Raw genomic sequence first — 26,097 nt, 5'->3', positions numbered from 1 at the left:
TGTACTTCAATTTAAAAAGAAGTTATTTGGTGATCACAGTATACAGTGGGCTCTATAGAGAAAATGTGATTACTACTCAGTTAAATATTTTTCATTTCTATAAAGTAATTAGAACTGTAGAGAATTCAAAACTCAGTGAGCCTCTTACGTAAATCTTATAAATATAGTCTCAATTCTAGGGAGAGATATTTGTGTTTTTTCCTCTCCTCAAAGTTAGTATATATATTGGGTAGCACTTATAACAGCTAACTAAGTTTAGTAGTTGCTGGTAAACTAACTCTCTAGAGGGAAAAAAATAGCCTTGATTTTTAGTGTTTGTCAATTTCTGTGGTGTAAATACTCTCATCAAACTACCGGCATGTTATCACTAAATACTGAATTGGGAAGAGATGTATATTCTCATCTCTCCCCAGCCAGTAGGAACTGGCTCCAGCGTACCACTTATTGTTGGCCATACCTAAGCACTCTGTCAGAAAGTGCAAGAGGGATGGCCCATGAGTCATCGCTGGCATAGTAAATTGTTGGCAAGGTGCCATGGTCACATAAGAACTGTGAAATGCTTACTTACCAAAAACTTAGAATTAAGTATTGCTAATATTTCACTACCAAAACACTAATGTAATGTCTTTTTTTCTTTTAATGCAGAGTGTGTGAAGGAAGTTAAATCATTAATGTGGGTGTATGTACTAGTTGGAAATATTATACGTGGAATTGGTGAAACTCCCATCATGCCTTTGGGTATTTCCTACATAGAGGATTTTGCCAAATCTGAAAACTCTCCTTTATATATTGGTGAGTTGGAAAATCTGCCTTAGCCTCTTTTCAGGACAGTAAGCTCCTTGAGCATGGATATTAGTTATTTATTTGGGTGCTTAGTGATTTCCAGAATGATGAGCAGAGTGCTTTGGCACAACTGGCCATCATTTAAAGTTTGATGAATGGAGCAATTATGGGCTAACTCCAAATAAGCCACTTTGCTAAATCTGCTTTTTTACTATTGAAAATGCCATTAATCTAGTGCCCCTGGAGTTCTATTTGACTCCTCCATTTGCTGGGCACCACTCTATACCCAATCTGTTAAGAGATTTAGCAATGTTTTATCCAAAATGTCTCATATTCAAAACCTTTCTCACTATTTTCATTACTTCTATTTTTGTTCAGGTCTTCATCACTTCATGTATAGGTTATTATAACTTCTATATTGGTCATTTTATCTGTAGTATTTATAATCAATTTCTTATAAAAATTCTTGCAGTATAATTTTTCTTAACTATTTTAAATGTCTTCTCTTTCATGTTGATGAAACATACTGACTATCTATTAAATATGAGCTCTCCACTTATTACTAGCTCTGCACTCAGTTTATCTATTTAGTTTCCTATATAGTTTCTCTTTATCACAATTTCTTTATAATAGCCAGGCTGTTTCATATTTTTTGCAAATATCTGTCTTCATAATTTTGGTTATGTTTCCTGAAAATTCATTTTCTAACATCTATCAGTATCTCCCACAATAGGCAACTTAAGATCCACCTTGTATATTGTCTTACAATCTCCTGAATATTCTTAATTTATTATGCATAACTTGCTTATATTCCTTAGTTACTCCATCTGTTGTTGGTTATAAAATCATAACTTTGAGTACAGGGACATTTTTTCTGTTAAAGTAGAAATATCTTTTTAAAACCAGAAAAGTCAAAGTGGGTGAGAGAAGATAGTAACAGAGCTACATGTAATGAGGAGATTAAAATATTTAGGAACGATTATCCCAAGCAACTTTGGGTGATTTTGATGACTCACTGATTTTGCAATAATCTTTTTCAGTGTTTTTCTATTCAGTCTTTGAAATCCATTCACATACTTATATTGAAAGATTACAGAATGCTCACCTGCAATAAATTAACAAACACCTTGTTAAAATAGGTATTTCTTTTTTCAACAAATATTAGGGTGTATAACGCAGAAGCAATGGATAATCTCTACATGTATTAAGATGAATAAGACATTGTCCATATAAAGTTTAGTATGTAAATAACTACATAATTATAAATCAATAAAATCTGATAAATATGTGTATAATTAAATTTGAAAATTGCAGTAATAATTATTAATAATTAATAATCCATGTATAATTAAATAATTATAAGTAAATTAGCTATATATCAAGAAAACAGTTCCATGTATGGCTCTGGAGTTTAGGAGGGAACATAAAAGCTAGACATAAAATTTGAGAATCACTTATACAGAGACAAAAAATAAAATCAAGAGGGAGAAATGAGGTTGCCGTAGGAGGTCAGATGCTACATAGTGAGGGGCCCTAGGATAAAATACTAGGGAATGCTTCTACTTAAGTGAATAGAGTAAGAGGAAGAAAACTCAAAGAAGGGGTAGTCATAAGGGACAAGACTAAGACAATAAATGACTGTATAGTTTTGTAAGTCTTCAGAGGAAAATGTCCAAAGAAAGCTGACCAATTAAGAAGATGAAGAACACTGGTAAGTGGCCAAGAGATCACTGAGGCTACCTGCGAGTATTTTGAGTAGAACGTGAAAGGATTTGAGTAAAGTAGAGGCAGAGTATAATGACAGGAAAGAAATCAGGGTGAATTTGAGAAATTGTACCAATCACTGGATGTGGGGGAGAATGAACAAATACACAAGAGGGAGTGTTTGGTTGAGCAAGACCTCAGAGAAAATAGAAAGGGTTAGTGTCTCACAGACATAGAGAACAGACTCGTGGTGGCCAAGGGGGAGGAGGTGTAGGGGAGGGATGGATTGGGAGTTTGAAATGAGCAGAGGCAAACTATTTATACAGAATGGATAAACAACAAGGTCCTACTGTGTAGCACAGGGAACCATATTCAATATCCTGTGACAAACCATCGTGGAAAAGAATATATATATATATATATATATATATATATATATATATATATATAACACTTTGCTGTACAGAAGAAATTAACACAACATTGTAAATCAACTATACTTCAATGAAATTAAACAAAAGTTTTGAAAGGATTAGTGTCAAGCAGTCAGGTGTGTACAAGGTGGACTAGCCCATAAACCGTGGAGAAGGCAGAGGCAATCCGTGAAGACATATTTTGAAGTAAAGAGGAAGAAAGTTGAAGAAGCTCGAGCCTGGATTTTCAGTAAGCAGGGAGGGCTCAGCATAGACTCAGAATTGTAGACAAATCATGAGATAGCTGATGATAATGGTCCAGAGGAGTAAAAAGTCAAGTGAGGATGGAGGGGACTGATGGAAATGCAAGATAAGAAGGTGGAGGGTAAGAAAGGAGACGACGGTAACGGGGAAGAGAAGTATCAATAAAAGTGAGGACAGAGCCAAAGGAAGTTTCAAGTGGTAGATTTGGGAGTGAAGCTTTTCTGAAGAATATGCCACAAGATATTTATCATAACATAGTATTTCTTTTAAAATCCTCCAAAAATATGACTGTGGAAGGCAACAAAATAATTTTGCTCTATACTGTGACTTTCTCAATAGAAAGATCCCAGCTGTAATACTGAAGGAACCATAGAATCAAAATATCCACCCATGATACAGTAGTGATAATTCTATTCCAATATCAGACACAGTAATAGTTTACTCACAAGACACAACAAAACTCACCAAAAAAGGCCATCACTTTAACCAGTCTCTAATACCACAAGAGAAACTGGCTTTGAATCATAATGGGGACAGTCCCACTAATCTCACCTTTGTCTTAGCAATTTATCAGGTCAAGTTGAGATTGTGGAGATATGCTGTCATAGAATTTAAAGATTCCCATTTCCTTAGTTTTATTTCAAAATTATTATTAAGGAATGAAGTCATACATACACACTGATAATTTTAAGTAAGTTAGTCTTTCATAAGAGAAAAGGAATATTTTCATCTTGGAGAAGGGCGTTTGCACACAATATGGTCACCCTGCTGCAGCCAGTTGCTTCTAACTGCAGATCTTTATCTGTAACCGAGTGTGAAAGAGAATTTGGAGGCTTTTTCAACATTTAAACAAACACCCTTGTTACTTATACGTACACCAAGTTTAATTTTCCTACAGATTGAACACATAAGGCAAAAATATCTAAGGTAAAAACAATTCAATCTTCAGACTCTTCATGGGATTAGAACTCTTTATGTGCGTGTATAACTTTATATTTTCCTTTATTTTTAGGGTTTATAGAAACAGGAGCTATCATTGGTCCTTTGATTGGACTTTCGTTAGCGTCATTCTGTGCAAATGTTTATGTTGACACTGGATCGGTGAACACAGGTAACTCGATAAAATCTATTTATACAGTGTCCAGAGTACACAAAGCATCATTGGGTAGGTTATCACATTTAATTGTTGCTTTACCTGACCCTCAGTTAGATAGAGTCTCCACTTTCCAGGTGACCAAATTGAAGTTGAGGAGTTTAAATAATTTTCAATATTTCAAACCAGTGAGCAGGAGAGCAAGATACAGTGCTGATCTTCTGACTCAAAATCCAGTGCTCTTTCTACTGCACTAATCATATTTCTTGTTTTCAAAAGATTTAAGCATATAGGTTTAAATTTTTTTTTAAATCAAGCAATCATTTGAGGATAATGAAATAGAACTTGTAGCTCTTTAATATGTACCTATTTATAAATTCCTTACATGATAGGACAGATAGTCAAACTAGCTTATTGCTAGATAGTATTGTAACACCACATATTGTCAGACAAGTTTTATCAATGTCTGAATTATATGCAAATTCTGTACTTGGATAGAACCTGACAATTATAATTGTAATAATTTTCTATAGTTCAGAAAGGAAATAATGACTCAAACTAATAAAAAATGTGTATATCTCTTTACAGATGATCTGACCATAACTCCCACTGATACTCGTTGGGTTGGTGCATGGTGGTTTGGCTTTTTGGTTTGTGCAGGAGTGAATGTGCTTACTGCCATTCCTTTTTTCGTTTTGCCCAAAACGCTTCCAAAGGAAGGACTAGAGGATATTGCTGAGACCGTTAAAAATGACAAAGAAGAGAAACAAAGCAAAGTCAGGAAGAAAAGGGTTGGAATCACTAAAGGCAAATATAAACATTTTATGTTTTACAATTTATATTTTACAATTTACTTTTTATTTTCTGTAGTCGTGTCTGTATCTTAGTCTACTACAATATGCTAGGCTGAGTTAAAACAATTTGTCACTGGCAGTCAGCAGTCAGTAACGTCTAGCTGTGCTACTACAATAATGTTTTCCCATGCTACCACATGGGAGTGAATGATATAGTTTAGAACCTGACTTAGATCAGCATTTATATGAAATTTTATGTCAATCTGGGTACTCAATAAATAAATAAATAAATAAATAAATAAATTAGGTCCCATCTGCCTTAAAAAATCTATTTTACAGAGAGCATAGGCCTAATTAAAAAAGAAACTCAAACCAAGAACAAAAGGAGGAAAAAATATACGCTAATCCAAATAAGTACCATATAGGTCTGAAACCAAAAGTATTAGCTGAGCTGTGAGCTTCTTGGAAGTTAAGGCAGAAAAGAAAAAAGGCACCTCAATTATAGGTCATATAATTATCTATATTTGAGAGTGGAAAGGATAACAATTCTTAAAGAGAAATTGTTGCCCAAGTAACAAGTTGTAAAAAAAAGAAAAAAATTATATGATTTACAATACAAGTAATATTGAGTCACATAGTTGTTTTCTAGCAAATTCAGGAGCATATTTCATGTAACAGGTTTTTGTTTGGTATAGATCCTCAATAAATCTCAAAGCATAATTTACAGAAGGTGTATCTATGGGAAACTAAGTAAGGTAATCTATGTATAGTATTCAAGAATACTCGTTCTCAAACTTGGCCATATATTGGAATCACCTAGGGAATTTTTTAAATTACTGATGCATGGAAATTTTGCAGTATTACCCAGAGGTCTGATTTAATTAGTATAAGGTATGGCCTGGGCCTTGGAATTCTTAAAGAGTGGCCATTTGGAAGGTGGTGGGGGGCTTAGTTTCCTTACCTCAAAGATGGGGATAAAATAGTATTTATTATTATAAAGTTGTTGGGCGAAGGTAAAAGGAGTTCTGACACATATTACTATTATTACTGCTTACTAGTATTAGTATTATTATTATTGTTGATGTTGCCACTTCAACCACCACCCGTAAATTATAATATCAATTTGCACAGAATTTTTAGCAGTTACAAATTCACTTAAACCACAATTTAACATGATTTAATACTTCTCATATCATTAGGAGCCAATTCAGAATCTTACAAACTCTCAGAGTCCTTACGATTATATTCACAACTCTTCTCAAAGGGCCGGTATGGACCGGTAGGGAATTTTAACACAGAATATCATTTATAGTCTGCAAAATAAACTAGGAAAGGGCTTAACTCAGTATATGACATCTAGAAAAGAAATTGAAACTACTGAGACTCATCTATTAGGACAGTATGTCAACAAACATGCGTGACTTCAAAATCTCCAAAGAGCTGTGAACACAAGTCACTTCTCTGCCATGTACTTTATTCATACATATGAATTCTACAACTAGAATTCATTTCTTTGCATTAAACTATGCTTCCTCCTCTTCCAAGTTGTTTACTGATTGATACTTTGCTAGATTGGATTTTAGGCTGTTTATTAAGCAAACCAGGATAATACACAATAAGTAAGGAAATCAAGACAGAGAACATGAAGATAGGAAAAGTGAAAAGAAACTATAAGTGAGACTTTGACCCAAAATGGAGACAGTGTGACCTAGAACATGTGCTAGAGCTGGCCGCAAATTTGGCTCTGAGCTTTGTCTGTCCACACAAACAGGAAAACATTTCAGTTAACTCATTTACATGGTCTTTAGTATATAGCAAATGAATCAGGATTTCAGGGAGCGAGACCTGGGGGTTGGTATTTTAAAAGACTGTGAACCGTTAGAAGCAAAGAAATGCCTAGTACTTGAGAAAATTTATATGTCATGAATTTCCACATCTAACTACATTTTAAATGTTCAGGAATGATTAATCAATATTTGAGTGTGAACTTCTTTATGAAATTGATTTCCTTCCTGACTTTAGAGGACAGAACAGGAGAGCAAGAATCTTTCATTCTAGATGATCTCTAGAGAAGAGAGGATATTAGTACAAGTAAAAGAGAAGGATAAGAAAGAAATGGTGTGAACTCGGACAATATTTTTGTCATGCAATAGTTATACTTTTTCCTTAAGACATGTTAGTAACTTAGTGAAGGCAAAACGACTGTGTTCTGATCCCTTCCCGCTCAGCTGCCTCACTGTCTTGCAGAAGCTACCAAAACAGCGATACAACTTTAGCTTTCAAGGGGCAAAAAGAATCAAGAAACACATGTGCATTATAAAACAGAAAAACATACTTTAGAGGGGAGGTTGATGTTTCAGAAAAAGTCAGTCATAAAATGCAAAGCCAAGTTTGTATGACACTGCTGTCATCCTTTCCTTTCAGATTTTTTACCATTCATGAAAAGCCTTTTGTGCAACCCAGTTTACATGCTTTTCATACTAATAAGTGTGCTGCAATTCAATGCGTTTGTCAATATGATCTCCTTCATGCCTAAATATCTGGAACAGCACTATGGAAAATCAGCTTCAGATGCAATCTTTCTCATTGGTATGTTTGTTCTTCTCTGCAATTGTAGCCCACTTTTTTTCCCATGAAATGGTGAACAGTGTGATGATGGGTCTAGGAAACTCCTCAGTTGAAATCTGTTAGGATATTTTTTTGCCTCTGGTAATCTCCCCCCGTCTGCTCTCCAGGGAAATCAAGAGAGGGTAAGGAAGGGAAGAAGCCAGAAAATCCTGGTTTTCTTCTTTCTTTGGCTCTTTTTGTAGTCAGAATGCAAATTTGAAATATTTGTGGAAAGTTTAGGGAACGTACAAGTTAGATCCAATTTTCAGATTGGTAATTCATTTATGTAAAAAGGAAGACAGAGTTAACTCATCAGGAATTTTGTTTCACATCCAGGTTTTACTTTTTGGGCTCCAATTCATGAATTCTGTGGTTTCTAACTTAGTTCCCTGGCTCCGCTGGTGTTTTGGGATGTCTCTGCCACCCATACATTCTGATTTTCCTGCAGCCACACTAACCTCGGTGGTTCTACTCCACCCTGAGTTTCTCCTGGGATCTTTCTTACTGTTTTGAAAAGAGAAGTTCCAGATTACATGTACCCACATCACCTAGAGTGTTTGTTAAAAGTTCAGATACCTGGGACCCATCTCAAATATACTAAATTAGACTCTCTGGAATGGGACTTGAGAATGGATATTAAACAAGCTCTCCCAAGAGTGTGATTCAGTGAACAGACCCTGGCACTGTAAAGATGAAACCTAGGGCTGTCTTTTCCCTTTCTTTTTCCTTTTTTGGGGGGAGGATCGGGGGAGGGAGAGTGCTAGTCAGTAGCAGCAAGACATTAAATGTAAAGACACTTGACAATCACAGGCTCAGCAAAGTACCTCTAAAATACCTTGAGCTGAGTCAAATTCTTAACAATCAGAGTGGGAATAAAAAGCTGCAGAATCATACAAATCATTCTCTGTATGATTATGTAATACTGTATATGTTATATACAAATCATTATATATATAATCCCACCCGAAAGAACGGAAAGCAATAAATGACTGGTCGACTTTGACTTCTCACTTCTACCTTGATCCTAAGAAAAGAGATATAGATCATGATCCCTGCATACAAGAAATTTACAACTTACTGCTATTAATTAAATGAATGACAATGATAACAGTCTTCTAAAATATATTTCGATGTTGTGGGGCATTTAAAAATCTCTCTGTATGTAATGCATAACTAAGTGGGGATAAATTTAAATTAGCCTTCTTCACTATGAGTGGGACCTAAATGGTTTTTTATGTGAGACATATTAGATAAATGTGTTATCATATTTTTTCCTTTGCTAAGTCACTTTGTACATAATATTTTACTTGTATTTATAGGTATTTATAACTTACCTCCAATATGCATTGGATATATAGTTGGTGGTTTAATTATGAAGAAGTTCAAGATTACTGTCATACAAGCTGCCCACATAGGATGTTGGTTATCCTTAATTGAGTATCTTCTCTATTTTTTGTGTTTTCTCATGATCTGTGATAATTCTTCAGTTGCTGGCATAACCACCTCTTACGAAGGGTATGTTGTTTTCTAATGAATGTCATACTCTTTCAAAAGTTAATAATATATTTTCTACAGTGATTACTCATGACCAGATTATTTGCTAATTGGAGTTAATGGCAGGAATTTGTGGTCTTTCTCCATCTTATTAAAGAGGTTGGGAATATATCACAGAGTTAGTGAGCTTATGATTGCGTGTGTGTGTGTGTGTGTGTGTGTTTGTCTTTGTGATATCCTAGTAGATAGTAAAATGAATATCACAGAAACTAGTTATGGTTTTAGGTTGTATTAGGATGTGTTATCCATATATTTTATACAACCATAAACAGGTAAAATTAAGAGTTGACTATACAGTCTCAATCACCTTTATATGGTTCCAGGATGGGCTTAAATTTAACGTAACTGAATCCTAATACGTGATATATCGATGCTTATATAAATTTATATATTTTATTTGTATAGGTATATCTATGTTGTTGAATGGTTTTAGATTGCATTTTGAGGGTTACCTGGGTTCACAGGAAGGTTTTGCATAGTGATATGAGTTTCTAAAAGTCATTTGTAGGACATATCTAGATAATGGAGTGATGAGTTGAAATGAAGAGCATCCTAAAATGGTCCCTTTAAAATTACCAAGGACTATACGATTGGAATAATATTAAATATATAATCATAAAAGTAATTTTATATATTATCTTATTTGAGTCTTGCAAATTCCATTTAAGATAGCTGTTGTTATTTTCATTTTACAGATGAAGAATTTAGATTCAGAGAGATTAAATGACAAAGGGAGGTCATGGAAAACCTCTTCAACTCCATCAATATATAAGAATAGAATTTAAAATTAGTAAAATCTTAAAGATTATCTCCATCTCCAATTATCCTGATTCCCAGAGCAAATATGTAAAAAGGCATAATCTAGTCATGAGTCAGGACTTTAATTCAGTTTCTAGACTCCCATGCTAGCGTTCTTTTCATCATATTACATTGAACATAAGGAAAGTAATCTTGTTAGACCTTTAGATCTGTTTTTAAATTGAAGTATAGTTGATTTACAATGTGTTAGTTTCAGGTGTACAGCAAAGTGATTCAGTTACACACACACATATATATAAATATATATATATTCTTTTCAGATTCTTTTCCATTATAGGTTATTACAAGATATTGAATATAGTTCCCTGTGCTATACAGTAGTTCTTGTCGTTTATTTTATATCAACTATTCATTTTTTATATAATTCTATTTATTTTTTATAGTGTATATCTGTTAATCTCAAACTCCTAATTTATCCCTCCCTTCTTTCCACTTTGGTAACCATAAATTTGTTTTCTGCATCTGTGAGCCTGTTTCTGTTTTGTAAATAAGTTCATTTGTATCATTTTGTTTAGATTCCACCTAAGTGATATCATATGATATTTGTCTTTCTCTGAGTTAGACCCTTTTTAAAAAACTTTTTTCCCCTGGTTTTATTGAGATATAATTGACAAAAAAATCATTTAGGTTTAAGGTGTATAATCTGATGATTTGATACATTATATATTGCAAAATGATTATCACAATAAGGTTAGTTAACACATCCATCACCTCACATATTTACAATTTTGCATGTGTGTGTGTGTGTGTGGTAACTTTTAAGATCTACTCTCTTGGGAACTTTAAAACATACAGCATTGTTAACCATAGTCACTAGGATGTACATCGTATCCCCAGAACTTATTCACCCCGTCTCTGCAAGCTTGTCCCTTTGACCATGTTTCCCCATTCCTTTTCCTACCTCCCAGCAACCACCAATCTACTGTTTCCGTGAGTTCAGTTTTTTTAGATTCCACAAATAAGTGAGATCATATAGCATTTTTCTTTCTCTTTCTGACTTACTTCACTTTGCATAAAGCCCTCAAGGCTCATCCATATTGTCGCAAATGTCAGGATTTCCTTCTTTTCTATGGTGGTTGATATTCCATTGTGTGTGTGTGTGTGTGTGTGTGTGTGTGTATATATATATACATATACCACATTTTCTTTACCCATTCATCTGTCAATGCACACATAGGTTATTTCCATGTCTTATTATTGTGAATAATGCTTCAATGAACACGGGAATAGAGATATCTCTTCCATCGTCTATTTTCATTCCTTCGGATAAATACCCAGAAGTGGAATTGCTGGATCATATGGTAGTTCTATTTTTAATTTCTTGAGGACACTCCATACTGTTTTCCACAGTGGGTCTATCAATTTACATTCCCACCAAAAGTGCACAAGGTTTCCCTTTTCTCTACATTCTCACCAGCATTTGTTACCTCTTTCCTTTTGATAATAGACATCCCCTTAAACATCCTAATAGGTATGAGGTGATATCTCATTGTGGTTTTGATCTGCATTTCCCTGATAATTAGTGATGTTGAGCATCTTTTCATTTACCGGTTTGGCTGTTTGTATGTCTTCTTTGGAAAAAATGTCTATTCAGTTCCTCTGCCCATTTCTAAATTAGATCATTTGGTTTTTGTTATTGAGTTGTAGGAGTTCTTTATATTTTGGAAATTAACCTCTTATCAGATATATGATTTGCAACTATTTTCTCCCATTTCATAGGTTGCCTTTTCATTTCATTGATGGTTTCACTTTCTGTGCAGCAGCTTTTTAGTTTGACGTCATCCCCCTCGTTTATTTTTCCTTTTGTTACTTGTGTTTTTGTTGTCAAATCCAAAAAAATCATTGCCAATACTGGAGTCAAAGAGCTTACCCTTTATGTTTTCTTCTAGGAGTTTCATGGTTTCTGATCTTAAATTTAAATCTTAATCAATTTGAGTTGATTTTTGTGTATGGTGTAAGATAAGGATCCAGTTTCATTCTTCTGCATGTGGATGTCTGGTTTTCCTGCCACCATTTATGAAAAGACTTTCCCAACCCTATTGTATATATTCCTGGCTCCTTTGTTGTAAATTAATTGACATACATGCATAGGTTTTTTTCTGGGCTTTCTATTCTGTTCCATTGATCTATGTGACTGTTTTTATGCCAATACCATACTGTTTTAATTACAATAGCTTTGTAATATGGTTTGAAACCAGGAAGTGTGATATTTACACCTTTATGCTTCTTTCTCAAGATTCCTTTGACTATTCAGGGTCTTTGTGGCTGTAGGATGGGCTCTGTGGCTGCCCAGGCTCTCTGGCCAGGCTTTCTGGATGGGTAGGACTGGAGGCTATACTTAGCAGTTGGGTGGAGCTCCATGGCCAGGGTGGCCCATTGACTGGGAACCCAAATCAGGCAGAACTGCCAACCGAGCTCTCTGGCCAGATGGGGTCACCACTCAGCTCTGCAGATGGGCAGAGGCACTAGCTGGGATCCCTGCTTGGGCACTGCTGCAAGCAGGAATGCAGTTTACCAAGATCTGACTGCTGGTTGCTGTAAGTCCTGCCCCCCTCTCCTTCTCCAGTGGTCAAACCCCACAGATTCTCCCAGTGATCCCCTTGTAGAAAGATCTGAGTGGGCCTCCTGGAAAGCATTCCACAACCTGGGGGCACTGGGCTTTCTTTTCCCACTGGAGAAACCATAGGCTTAGGGGGGCTGTCTTGATGTGGTGTTGTACTAGCCTGGGGGAGGGGCAATCTGCTCAGAGTGTTACTGCTCCTGTTATCCTTCTAAGGTCATCCTTCTTGGTCTCTGGGGCTCAGGAGGTGCTCCAGCCTCACAACTGTGTTCTGGGATTTTCACAGTGGTGTCTTGTTTATAGATAGCTGCTAATTGGTCTTCTTGATGATCACTGAACACGTTTTATACTAGAAGAATGTATTTGTTTACTCAAGTAGTTATGTTTCTGGAGCTAAATGTATTATATACATTATAAATTGCACTTACAGACTTTGCTCTTACAGATTTTGAGCCCTTGAGATTGTTTTTATAAAATATGATCTCTCTTGTTATTTTCCACCATGTGGACCAACACTGGGATTTGTTCATCTTCATTTTTGAGTTCTAATTAATACCTGGAAAAATACTTTCTGTATATTAGGTGCTCAGTTAATGCTTGTTTATTGGCTTTTGTTTACCTGAAAGAGATCATTGAAAAACTGGCTGTGGTCACCAAAGTAAGGTATATTTTCTTACAGAGTTATAGTATCCAGGCCATACATTGACAGTTGACAGATTTCTGCTTCTATTTTGGGGAGTAGAAGAAATATAATTGGGAACTGAGATGAAAAGAAAAAGAAAATGCTCTAATATTCTTTCAATATCCATGGCATTATTTTAAATCATTTCAGAGTGCAACAAGATTTACATGTGGGAAATGTCATCCTTGCTGACTGCAACATGGATTGTAACTGTCCAACTAAAATATGGGACCCTGTATGTGGAAACGATGGTTTGTCATACATGTCAGCTTGTCTTGCAGGTTGTGAGACATCCTCTGGAACAGGAATAAACATGGTAACACATCTTATTGGCCTTTTATACAGAACTTTTATTTTATGCACTGCATTGGCACATTCCAACGATGAACCGGGTCCATATTTGACAAAAGTAAAATTAAAGTCTTTCCTCAAAACCAAATTAAAATTTTTTATGGAAAAAATAAGTTACTTTCTATGTGCTCACTAAACTTATCTTTTACTTCCTAGATCTTATTTGAAATCTTCTGCATGTCTGAGCCCTGATCTTTAATTTCATAACAGTTGACATTATTACTTAATTTCATTTAAAAATACTCTAGACTGAAAAAAAAAACACTCTAGACTGAGATAAAGTAGGCAGTTGTGCTCTCAGTTAACCAGTCAATCTCTTTGCTGGGTGTTTTTCCTTTTTTCCTGTGTATATGTACACATGCACTTTCTGTATTTTTACATCCTGACAGGTTTTTAAGAAGATAGAATTGAGCATGTTTTCTTGCCTCAAAAATGTCACTTATAATGTTGGTTGGTAATCAAAATAAAATACAAATTTTGAATTTTTCTTTTTTTTTATTGCTGGGTCAAAACATATACAAAATTCTAACGTTTTTAATGGTTATTTATTTATTTATTTAAAACATCTTTATTGGAGTATAATTGCTTTACAATGGTGTGTTAGTTTCTGCTTTATAACAAAGTGAGTCAGTTATACATATACATATGTCCCCATATCTCTTCCCTCTTGCGTCTCCTTCCTTCCCACCCTCCCTATCCCACCCCTCTAGGTGGTCACAAAGCACCAAGCTGATCTCCCTGTGCTATGCGGCTGCTTCTCACTAGCTATCTATTTTGTGTTTGGTAGTGTATATATGTCCAGGCCACTCTCTCACTTTGTTCCAGCTTACCCTTCCCCCTACCCCTATCCTCAAGTCCATTCTCTAGTAGGTCTGTGTCTTTATTCCTGTCTTGCCCCTAGGTTCTTCAGAATCTTTTTTTTTCTCTTAGATTCCATATATATGTGATAGCATACGGTATTTGTTTTTCTCTTTCTGACTTAATTCACTTTGTATGACAGACTCTAAGTCCATCCACCTCACTGCAAGTAACTCAGTTTCATTCCTTTTTATGGCTGAGTAATATTCCATTGTATATATGTGCTACATCTTCTTTATCCATTCATCTGTTGATGGACACTTAGGTTGCTTCCATGTCCTGGCTATTGTAAATAGAGCTGCAATGAACATTTTGGTACATGACTCTTTTTGAATTATGGTTTTCTCAGGGTATATGCCCAGTAGTGGGATTGCTGGGTCGTCTGGTAGTTCTATTTTTAGTATTTAAAGGAACCTCCATACTGTTCTCCATAGTGGCTGTATCAATTTACATTCCCACCAACAGTACAAGAGGGTTCCCTTTTCTCCACACCTTTTCCAGCATTTATTGTTTGTAGATTTTTTGATGATGGCCATTCTGACCAGTGTGAGATGATATCTCATTGTAGTTTTGATTTGCATTTCTCTAATGATTAATGATATTGAGCATTCTTTCATGTGTTTGTGGCAATCTGTATATCTTCTTTGGAGAAATGTCTATTTAGGTCTTCTGCCCATTTTTGGATTGGGTTGTTTGTTTTTTTGAAATTGAGCTGCATGGGCTGCTTGTAAATTTTGGAGCTTAATCCTTTGTCAGTTGCTTCATTTGCAAATATTTTCTCCCATTCTGAGGGTTGTCTTTTAGTCTTGTTTATGGTTTCCTTTGCTGTGTAAAGCTTTTAAGTTTCATTAGGTCTCATTTTTTAATTTTTGTTTTTATTTCCATTTCTGTAGGAGGTGGGTCAAAAAGGATCTTGCTGTGATTTATGTCATAGAGTGTTCTATGTTTTCCTCTAAGAGTTTGATAATGTCTGGCCTTATATTTAGGTCTTTAATGCATTTTGAGTTTATTTTTGTGTATGGTGTTAGGGAGTGTTCTAATTTCATTTTTTATATGTAGCTGTCCAGTTATCCCAGCACCACTTATTGAAGAGGCTGTCTTTTCTCCATTGTATATTCTTGCGTCCTTTATCAAAGATAAGGTGACCATATGTATGTGGGTTTATCTCTGGGTTCTCTATCCTGTTCTATTGATCTATATTTCTGTTTTTGTCCTGGTACCATACTGTCTTGATTACTGTTGCTTTGTAGTATAGTCTGAAGTCAGGGAGCCTGATTCCTCCAGCTCCCTTTTTCTTTCTCAAGATTGCTTTGGCTATTGGGGTCTTTTGTGTTTCCATACAAATTGTGTAATTTTTTGTTCTAGTTCTGTGAAAAATGCCAGTGGTAGTTTGATAGGGATTGCATTGAATCTGTAGATTGCTTTGTGTAGTATAGTCATTTTCACAATGTAGATTCTTCCAATCCAAGAACATGGTATATCTCTCCATCTATTTGTATCATCTTTAATTTCTTTCACCAGTGTCTTATAATTTTCTGCATACAGGTCTTTTGTCTCCTTAGGTAGGTTTATTGCTAGGTATTTTATTCTTTTTGTTGCAATGGTAAATGGGAGTGTTTTCTTAATTTCATTTTCAGATTTCTCATCATTAGTGTATAGGAATGCAAGAGATTTCTGTGCATTAATTTTGTATCCTGCTACTTTACCAAATTCATTGATTAGCTCTAGTAATTTTCCGGTAGCATCTTTAGGAATCTCTATGTATAGTATCATGTCATCTGCAAACAGTGACAGCTTTACTTCATCTTTTCCAATTTGGATTCCTTTTATTTCTTTTTCTTCTGTGATTGTTGTGGCTAAAATTTCCAAAACTATGTGAATAATAGTGGTGAGAGTGGGCAATCTTGTCTTGCTCCTGATCTTAGTGGAAATGGTTTCAGTTTTTCACCATTGAGGATGATGTTGGCTGTGGGTTTGTCATATATGGCCTTTATTATGTTGAGGTAGGTTTCCTCTATGCCTGCTTTCTGGAAAGTTTTTATCATAAATGGGTGTCTAATTTTGTCAAAAGCTTTTTCTGCATCTATAGAGATGATCAAATGGTTTTTTTTTTTTTATAATTTTAATTTTGTCCTTTAAGTGACTATTTTCTTTTATTTATTTATTTATTTATTTATTTATTTATTTATTTATTTATTTATTTATTTATTTATGGCTGTGTTGGGTCTTCGTTTCTGTGCAAGGGCTTTCTCTAGTTGCGGCAAGCGGGGACCACTCTTCATCGCGGTGCGCGGGCCTCTCACTATCGCGGCCTCTCTTGTTGCGGAGCACAGGCTCCAGACGCGCAGGCTCAGTAATTGTGGCTCACGGGCCTAGTTGCTCCGTGGCATGTGGGATCTTCCCAGACCAGGGCTCGAACCCGTGTCGCCTGCATTGGCAGGCATATTCTCAACCACTGCGCCACCAGGGAAGCCCCATCATATGGTTTTTATCCTTCAATTTCTTAATATGGTGTATCACATTGATTGATTTGCATATATTGAAGAATCCTTGCATTCCTGGGATAAACCCCACTTGATCATGGTGTATGATCCTTTTAATGTACTGTTGGATTCTGTTTGCTAGTATTTTGTTGAGGATTTTTGCATCTATGTTCATCAGTGATATTGGCCTATAGTTTTCTTTCTTTGTGACACCTTTGTCTGGTTTTGGTATCAGGGTGATGATGGCCTTGTAGAATGAGTTTGGGAGTGTTCCTCCCTCTGCTATATTTTGGAAGAGTTTGAGAAGGATTGGTGTTAGCTCTTCTCTAAATGTTTGATAGAATTCGCCTGTGAAACCATCTGATCGTGGGCTTTTGTTTGTTGGAAGAATTTTAATCACAGTTTCAATTTCAGTGCTTGTGATTTGTCTGTTTATATTTTCTATTTCTTCCTGGTTCAGTCTCGGAAGGTTGTGCATTTCTAAGAATTTGTCCATTTCTTCCAGGTTGTCCATTGTATTGGCATATAGTTGCTTGTAGTAATCTCTCATGATCCTTTGTATTTCTGCAGTGTCAGTTGTTACTTCTCCCTTTTCATTTCTAATTCTATTGAGCCTTCTTCCTTTTCTTCTTGATGAGTCTTGCTAATGGTTTATCAATTTTGTTTATCTTCTCAAAGAACCAGCTTTTCGTTTTATTGATCTTTGCTATCATTTCCTTCATTTCTTTTTCATTTATTTCTGATCTGATCTTTATGATTTCGTTCCTTCTGCTATCTTTGGGGTTTTTTTGTTCTTGTTTCTCTAATTGCTTTAGGTGTAAGGTTAGGTTGTTTATTTGAGATGTTTCTTGTTTCTTAAGGTAGGATTGTATTGCTATAAACTTCCCTCTTAGAACTGCTTTTGCTGCATCCCATAGGTTTTGAGTCATTAATGTTTTCATTGTCATTTGTTTCTAGGTATTTTTTGATTTCCTCTTTGATTTATTCAGTGATCTCTTGGTTATTAAGTAGTGTATTGTTTAGCCTCCATGTGTTTGTGTTTTTACAGATTTTTTCTTGTAATTGATATCTAGTCTCATAGCGTTGTGGTCAGAAAAGATACTTGATACGATTTCAATTTTCTTAAATTTACCGAGGCTTGATTTGTGACCTAAGATATGATCTATCCTGGAGAGCGTTCCATGAGCACTTGGGAAGAATGTGTATTCTGTTGTTTTTGGATGGAATGTCCTATAAATATCAATTATTTGCGTCTTGTTTAATGTATCATGTAAAGCTTGTGTTTCCTTATTTATTTTCATTTTGGATGATCTGTCCATTGGTGAAAGTGGGGTGTTAAAGTCTACTATGATTGTGTTACTGTTGATTTCCCCTTTTATGGCTGTTAGTATTTGCCTTTTGTATTGAGGTGCTCTTATGTTGGGTGCATAGATATTTACAATTGTTATATTTTCTTCTTGGATTGATCCCTTGATCATTATGTAGTGTCCTTCTTTGTCTCTTGTAATAGTCTTTATTTTAAAGTTTATTTTGTCTGATATGAGAATTGCTACTCCAGCTTTCTTTTGATTTCCATTTGCATGGAATATCTTTTCCCATCCCCTCACTTTCAGTCTGTATGTGTCTGTAGGTCTGAAGGGGTCTCTTGTAGACAGCATATATTCGGGTCTGGTTTTTGTATCCATTCAGCCAGCCTATGTCTTTTGGTTGGAGCATTTAATCCATTTACATTTAAGGTAATTATCGATATGTATGTTCCTATTCCCATTTTCTTAATTGTTTTGGGTTTGTTATTGTAGGTCTTTTGTGTCTGGCCCCAGCGGCTAAGGTTTGTTCAGTGGGTTGTGTAGGGTTCCTGGTGGAGGGGACTAGTGCCTGTGTTCTGGTGGATGAGGCTGGATCTTGTCTTTCTGATGGGCAGGTACACGTCTGGTGGTGTGTTTTGGGGTGTCTGTGGCCTTATTATGATTTTAGGCAGCCTCGCTGCTAATGGATGAGGTTGTGTTCCTGTCCTGCTAGTTGCTTGGCATAGAGTGTCCAGCACTGTAGCTTGCTGGTCGTTGAGTGAAGCTGGGTCTTGGCATTGAGATGGAGATCTCTGGGAGATTTTCGCCATTTGATATTACGTGGAGCTGGGAGGTCTCTTGTGGACCAATGTCCTGAAATTGGCACTCCCACCTCAGAGGCACAGCCCTGACCCCTGGCTGGAGTACCAAGAGCCTGTCATCCACACGGCTCAGAATAAATGGGAGAAAAAATAGAAAGAAAGAAAGAAGAAGATAAAATAAATAAAGTAATATAAAATAAAATAATTTAAATGAAAAATAATTATTAAAAAAATTTTTAAGTCATAAAGAAAAATAAAAAGTAAAAAAAAAAGAAAGAAAGAAGAGAGCAACCAAACCAAAGAACAAATCCACCAATGATAACAAGTGCCAAAAACTATACTTAAAAAAAAAAAAAAGGCCAGACAGAACCCTAGGACAAATGGTAAAAGCAAAGATTACAGACAAAATCACACACAGAAGCATACACATACACACTCACAAAAAGAGAAAAAGGGGAAAAAAAAAAAAATATATATATATATCGTTGCTCCCAAAGTCCACCTCCTCAATATTGGGACGTTTTGTTGTCTATTCAGGTATTCCACAGATGCAGGGTACGTCAAGTTGTTTGTGGAGATTTAATCCTCCACTCCTGAGGCTGCTGGGAGAAATTTCCCTTTCTCTTCTTTGTTCGCACAGCTCCGGGGGTTCAGCTTTGGATTTGGACCCGCCTCTGCGTGTAGGTCGCCTGAGGGCGTCTGTTCCTGCCCAGACAGGACGGGGTTAAAGGAGCCGCTGCTTCGGGGGCTCTGGCTCACTCAGGCAGTGGGGAGGGAGCGGTACGGAGGAGGTGGGGCCAGCCTGCGGCGGCAGAGGCCGGCGTGACGTTGCAGCAGCCTGAGGCGCGCCGTGCGTTCTCCCAGCGAAGTTGTCCCTGGATCACAGAACACTGGCAGTGGCAGGCTGCATAGGCTCCTGGGAAGGGAGGTGTGGAGAGTGACCTGTGCTCGCACACAGGCTTCTTGGTGGCGGCAGCAGTGGCCTTAGTGTCTCATGCCTGTCTCTGGGGTCTGCGCTGATAGCCGTGGCTCGCGCCCGTCTCTGGAGCTCCTTTAAGAGGCGGTCTTAACCCCCTCTCTTCGCGCACCAGGAAACAAAGAGGCAAGAAAAAGTCTCTTGCCTCTTCGGCAGCTGCAGACTTTTTCCCGGACTCCCTTCCGGCTAGCTGTGGCGACTAGCCCCTTCAGGCTGTGTTCACGCCGCCAACCCCAGTCCTCTCCCTGCTATCCGACCGAAGCCCGAGCCTCAGCTCCTAGCCCCGCCCGCCCTGGCGGGTGAGCAGACAAGCCTCTCGGGCTGGTGAGTGCTGCTCGGCGCCGCTCCTCTATGCGGGAGTCTCTCCGCTTTGCCCTCCGCACCCCTGTGGCTGTGCTCTCCTCCGTGGCTCCGAAGCTTCCCCCCTCTGCCACCCGCAGTCTCTGCCCACGAAGGGTCTTCCTAGTGTGTGGAAACCTTTCCTCCTTCACAGCTCCCTCCCACTGGTGCAGGTCCCATCCCTATTCTTTGTCTCTGTTTTTTCTTTTTTCTTTTGCCCTACCCAGGTATGTGGGGAGTTTCTTACCTTTTGGGAGGTCTGAGGTCTTCTGCCAGCGTTCAGTGGGTGTTCTGTAGGAGCAGTTCCACGTGTAGATGTATTTCTGATGTATTTGTGGAGAGGAAGGTGATCTCTGCGTCTTACTCTTCCGCCATTTTGAAGCTACGCCTTCCAAATTTTGATTCTTATTGAAACCTGGGAACATAAGATTTCAAAAAGGGTTGACTTTGTTCTGTTTGTGAAATAAACTATATTTTTTGAAACAAAACTTTGTTTATTGGTAAGTAAATATTTCAACTGAGCATTCTGAAACAAATTTTATTTGTCATATTTAGCATGTGGCAAAACAGCACGTGTTTCTAAAAAGCATGACTTTAAGGCAACAGAGCTTTTGCAAATTTACTCAAATTTAGAAAGAAATACGCTTTTTCGGAAACCACCCTTCTATGTTTTGTTTCACGAGATAATCCTGAGACACTATAAAGGATATGAGAACAAAGGGAACAAACTGTCTATCTTGACCTCATTAGGAATGCAGAAAATATTTGAGATTTGTATTCAAAAGTTTCCTTCCTTAAATAGGATAATATATTATTTTTGACAGGTGTTCCAAAATTGTAGCTGCATTCAAACACCAGGAAATTCATCTGCAGTTCTTGGGCTATGTGACAAGGGACAGGACTGTTCCATGATGCTCCAGTACTTTTTAATCTTGTCGGTGGTCAGCAGTTTCATCTATTCTTTATCTGCCATCCCTGGATATATGGTTCTCCTGAGGTACAAGAATTATTTTCTTTATTTAGATTTATTTCTGGTTATTTAGTAAGGGAGCTTTTTCTAAGAAAGCCACTTGAAGTCCACAGTATCTAAGAATGTGGTACTCTATATATACCATTTATTAAGATTTTCCCATTAAACATTGTTGAATTTTACCAAATTTTAAAGTTAGCAATAAAAATGTTCATCTGTTGGTTTTTGCCTCCCTATCTTTCCTACCTTATTTCTTAGAGTTAAATTAGCGAACCTCTCATTGTTTAACACAAGAAGAGACACATTTATATTCTAGGGTAAACCATATGAAATGATCATTTTCCTAGGTACAGAGTGGTTGCCTAGCTGTCATTTCTTACAGTTCAACCTATAGGACAGCAGAGTTTAAAGCTGTCGGAAGTCTCAGTTTCACCAATTACTACCCACAGGGCAAAAGGCAGGTCAATTGATCTTTCTGAGCTCCTTTTATCTTTAATTAAAAAATGGATATATAATGAATGCTCAACTGTCTTATAAGGCTACTGTGAGACACAAACATTGAAGGGCTTACTGAAACTAGGAAACTGCAGAGCTAGGATTCAGACTTAGGTTTATTACATGTATTTTTCCAATTACAGCAGCTTCATGCCTTGCAAACAATTCTAAACATGCCTAGTAAACAAAGTGCATTGTTTTCTCTTTTCTTCATCTTGAAGCAGAGTTAAGTTGATCATAATTCTCAGTTCATAGTTTATCCTAGGTGAGGTAAGGTTTCCCTCTTGTTTTATTTCACTTTATTTTAATTTTTTTCATTCCATTCCCCACTTCCTATCACCACCGGCATCTATATAAATATTATAGACATATGTTCTTAAATACGTATTTTCCTTTGTAAAATATTAAGTTTTTTGTGTATTGTGTTTTATATTCACACAAATAGTGTTGTGCCATAAATTTGTTTTGGTTCAAAAGGCACACAGATACATAAATTCACCAAGTACTGCTAGTACTTATGAGTTATTCTCGTACCATCAATGCATGGGAATTTCTACTTCCTTATAGCCTCACCAACACTTAGAATTATTGAACTTTCTGACTTTGACTCTTCCAATGGGTGTAAAATGGTAGCTCACTGATGTTTTAATATGTGATTTCCTAATTCAATGAGTTTAAGAATTTCTTCAAACTTTTTTCTAGCTATTAATGCTTCTGCTTCAAGATGCTTATTCATTATTTTTGCCCATTTTCATTATAATTCCTATACTTTTCTTGGTGAATTATAGACATTAATGTAATATTGTTTACTTGATACAATTATCTTTTCCTGGTCTCTCATCTTTCCTTTGAATTTTTTCATAGTATTTTTTATGAAATTAAATCCTAAATTTTGTTGTACTGAAATCTAACAATTTTCTTGCTTTAGGGTTTGTGTACTGGGGAGTCACATTTCAAAAGGGTTTCCATATTCCTAATTTATAAAAGTATCCCCCTAAATTTTATCCTACTAGCTATACAGCTTCAGCTAGTTCTTTAAGTCATCACAAGTCTATCTTTATGTGTGGCTCAAGGGAGAGAGATATTCAGTGTTATTTTTCTCCAAAAAATAAAGTAGTTTTCCCAGCATCATAGCACAAGTAAGAGGTCTTTTTTCCATTGATTTGTGGTGCCATCTTTATCATATTTAAAGTTTTTATATAACATGGGCCATTTTCATTCTTATTCTGTTCCACAGTTTATTTGTTCCCATACCAGTGACATTGCATATGTTAATGTCTCATACAGTAGCTCTTCCTCACCCACCCACCACTTTCACCTTCACTCTTCCTTTATTCTTTTCTCCCAAAATTGATTTAGCTATCAATGCATGGATCTTTATACTCACATATGAATTTTGATTGTATGGATTCTATATATTAATTGGAGAAACTCTGACATCAAATATTTGTGAACATGGAATATTTTTCCATTTATTTAAAATTTCCTTTATAGATACTACACACACACACATATAATATATATTATATATATATATATATATATATATATATATATATATATACACACACACACACAAAATGGTACCATGTACAATTGCAAATATATATGTACCCATATATATCCAAATATACATATATGGACATGTACTTATTTGTAATTTAACATGGTGTTATTTTCTTTTATATTTTCTAGTTGGTTATTGTTGGTTTAGAGGAATGCTGTTGATCTTTTAAAGTTTACTTTTTATCCAGCAACTTTTCTTATTTGTTCTAATAACTTGTTGATTTTGTTAGGTTTTCTATGTAGAAATATGTGCACATATGGAGAATTTTATCTCTTCACTTCCAAACCTTACACATCGTAGGTTTTAAAAATTTTCTTACAGAATCAGCTTGGACCTCCAAAACTGTGTTAAACTATTTGGTGATAGTGAGTATTCTTGTTCTTTTCTAATTTTAATGGAAACCATGTAAAATTTTTCCATTAAATATGATGCTTGCTATAGATTTTTAGTATGAGTTTTCATCTAGTTTCTGAGTTTTTAATAATAGAATCAGTATTAAACTATCAAATATATTTTTCTTCATCTAGGAAAAAATTTACATATAATCTTCCAACTCAGTGCTTTTAGTGTAGTGGAAAAAAGTGATAGATTTTTTTCTACATTGAATTGCTTGCATATATAAGAAAAACCATACTTAATCACAATATATTTTTATATATGATTTGATTTAAATAATAATTTATTTAAAATTATTGTATCTGTGTTGATAAGTAAAACATACCTTTTATTTTCTATTCTTTTTTGTTTGTTTTTTTGAATCTTTCTAGGTCCACAAAAATGAATTCATACATTTTCTATTTTAAAACTTCTGGAACAACTTGCATTAAATATCTGTTTGTTGAAAGTTTTATGAATTCACCTGTAAAACTATTTGTACTTTGGGATTATTTTGTCAGTGATACTTGGTTATTATTTTCATTTATTTAATGTTAGTGTCTATTCACATTTTCCATATCTGCTTACACCAGTTGTATACTTGTTAGTGTATGGTGTTTATAATATTCTTTTATCATTCTGATATTCTCTGATATATCTGAAGGATTTTCCATTTTTTTCTGTATTTTGTTTATTGCATCTTCTTTAGTTTTTTTCTTGATTATTGTTGCCAGAGGTTGTTTTATTTTTCTTTTTTAAAGAACCAGTTTTTGCTTTTGATAATCTTTATTTCATCTATTTCTGCTCTTTATTTTATTTATTTTAAAATATTTTTCCTTTTGGGCTTGCTCTGTTTTTCTTTATCCAACTATTTGAGTTTAACACTCAGATAATTTGCTCATTTTGATTAATGTAAATAAAATCATACATTTCCTTGCAAGTATTGCTTTAGTTATATCTGAACTAGTATTTTCCATGAAGTTTACTTCTAAATCTTTTGTAATATCTTTTATGTTTGCTCCACCAAACCAAAATTTATTTATGTGTTATATAATTTCCATATTTATGAGAAATTTCTATAGGTATCCTTTATTATTGTTATTTCATTTTCATGTTCAGAGAATATAATGACAGATGTGGGGTTTGGGGGGGAAATATTGAGGCTTTCTTTGGGGCATAATGCATGTTCAATTTTTGAGTGTTTCATGTGTTTCTGAAAAGAAAGTGTAACTTCTGCATTTTGGATATACAGTTTCCATATTTCTTGGATTGAAGTTAATCACTGTGTTATCTAAATTTTGTAAATCTATGCTTGTTTTTTGTCTGCTTAATTCAACAGTTTTTTGGAGATGGATGTTAAAATCTTTAACAATTGCTGATGTATTTCTTCCTATAATTCTGTCAGTTTTTTAATTTATATATTTGGAGGCTATATTGTAGGATGTAAATGTGTCTTTGATCATTATACTTCTATTATTAGCAGCACTTAATTTTCTTCTTTATCTTTTAGTCATTTCTTTCAGGCAATTCTATTTTGTTTCATATTAAAATTGCAGTACTGGCTTTCTTTTGGTTCACTGCTTCCTGTTACACCTTTTTCCTTCCCTTTCTTTTCAATCTTCAATCTTCTATTTCACTTTATAGACAATATGCTAGATTTGATTTTGTAATTTCAGATTGGTGAGTTTAACCCACTTATATTTATTGTAATTAATGTGATCGGGCTCTTTTGCCACTTTATTTCATATATTCTATTTATTTGAATTTTTTCTTCTTTTTTTGCTTTCCATTGTATTTATTGGATTTTCTTCTGCTGCTTTAAAAGTCATATCTTTCCAATGGCTAACCTGATTATTGAAATTCTTAGCTACATTTCTGTTTTAGTTATCAATTTCAAAACTTTTCAGTAATAATATCTACTTTCCATTAAGATGAATACTTAATCATGCTCTCAGCTCTCTTCATATCTTTACTCTCTTCCTCCAGCTCTTGCCAAGATCACATTGTTGAATTTAACACCTGGATTTTTATGGATATACTTATGCTTTTCTCTATTTTTGTGGAATCTTCATGGATCTCCTACCATGATAGTAGAGGGATGCAACAGCTATGCTACTCTGCCAGTTTTTAAGAACTATTTTAATTTCTCTCAGCATTTTCCCATAATTTGCATTTTAATTTTTCTTTCATATTTCTGGATTCTAGAAATTAATGTTGTTATCAATGTCAAATAGTGACAGCATTTGGAGAACAGTTTAAACTGTTTACAGTTTCTTAGCTATAAGGACTGCATGCTTTTGTGA

General features: G+C 35.4%; 1 protein-coding gene across 6 annotated transcripts in view; it reads left to right on the top strand.

Annotated features, from left to right (window-relative positions):
* The window catches only part of SLCO1A2 (solute carrier organic anion transporter family member 1A2), a 118,492-nt gene that overhangs the window by 69,572 nt on the left and 22,823 nt on the right, over positions 1-26,097 (top strand). For 5 of the 6 annotated variants that reach the window (XM_082351981.1, XM_082351980.1, XM_082351982.1 and 2 more), the window contains 7 exons: positions 646-792; positions 4,177-4,275; positions 4,846-5,064; positions 7,476-7,640; positions 8,978-9,173; positions 13,424-13,589; positions 21,212-21,384. In XM_082351981.1, the coding sequence (XP_082208107.1) occupies positions 646-792; positions 4,177-4,275; positions 4,846-5,064; positions 7,476-7,640; positions 8,978-9,173; positions 13,424-13,589; positions 21,212-21,384 (1,165 nt within the window). The remainder of the gene's footprint in view (positions 1-645; positions 793-4,176; positions 4,276-4,845; positions 5,065-7,475; positions 7,641-8,977; positions 9,174-13,423; positions 13,590-21,211; positions 21,385-26,097) is intronic. The other variant, XM_082351985.1, reaches the window with a different exon arrangement.

This window comes from Balaenoptera borealis (genome assembly GCF_965194805.1).
Source record: "Balaenoptera borealis genome assembly, chromosome: 13".
NCBI lineage: Eukaryota > Metazoa > Chordata > Mammalia > Artiodactyla > Balaenopteridae > Balaenoptera > Balaenoptera borealis.
The sequence above is the reverse complement of the archived record's forward strand: the minus strand, read 5'-3'. Positions and strand labels throughout refer to the sequence as shown.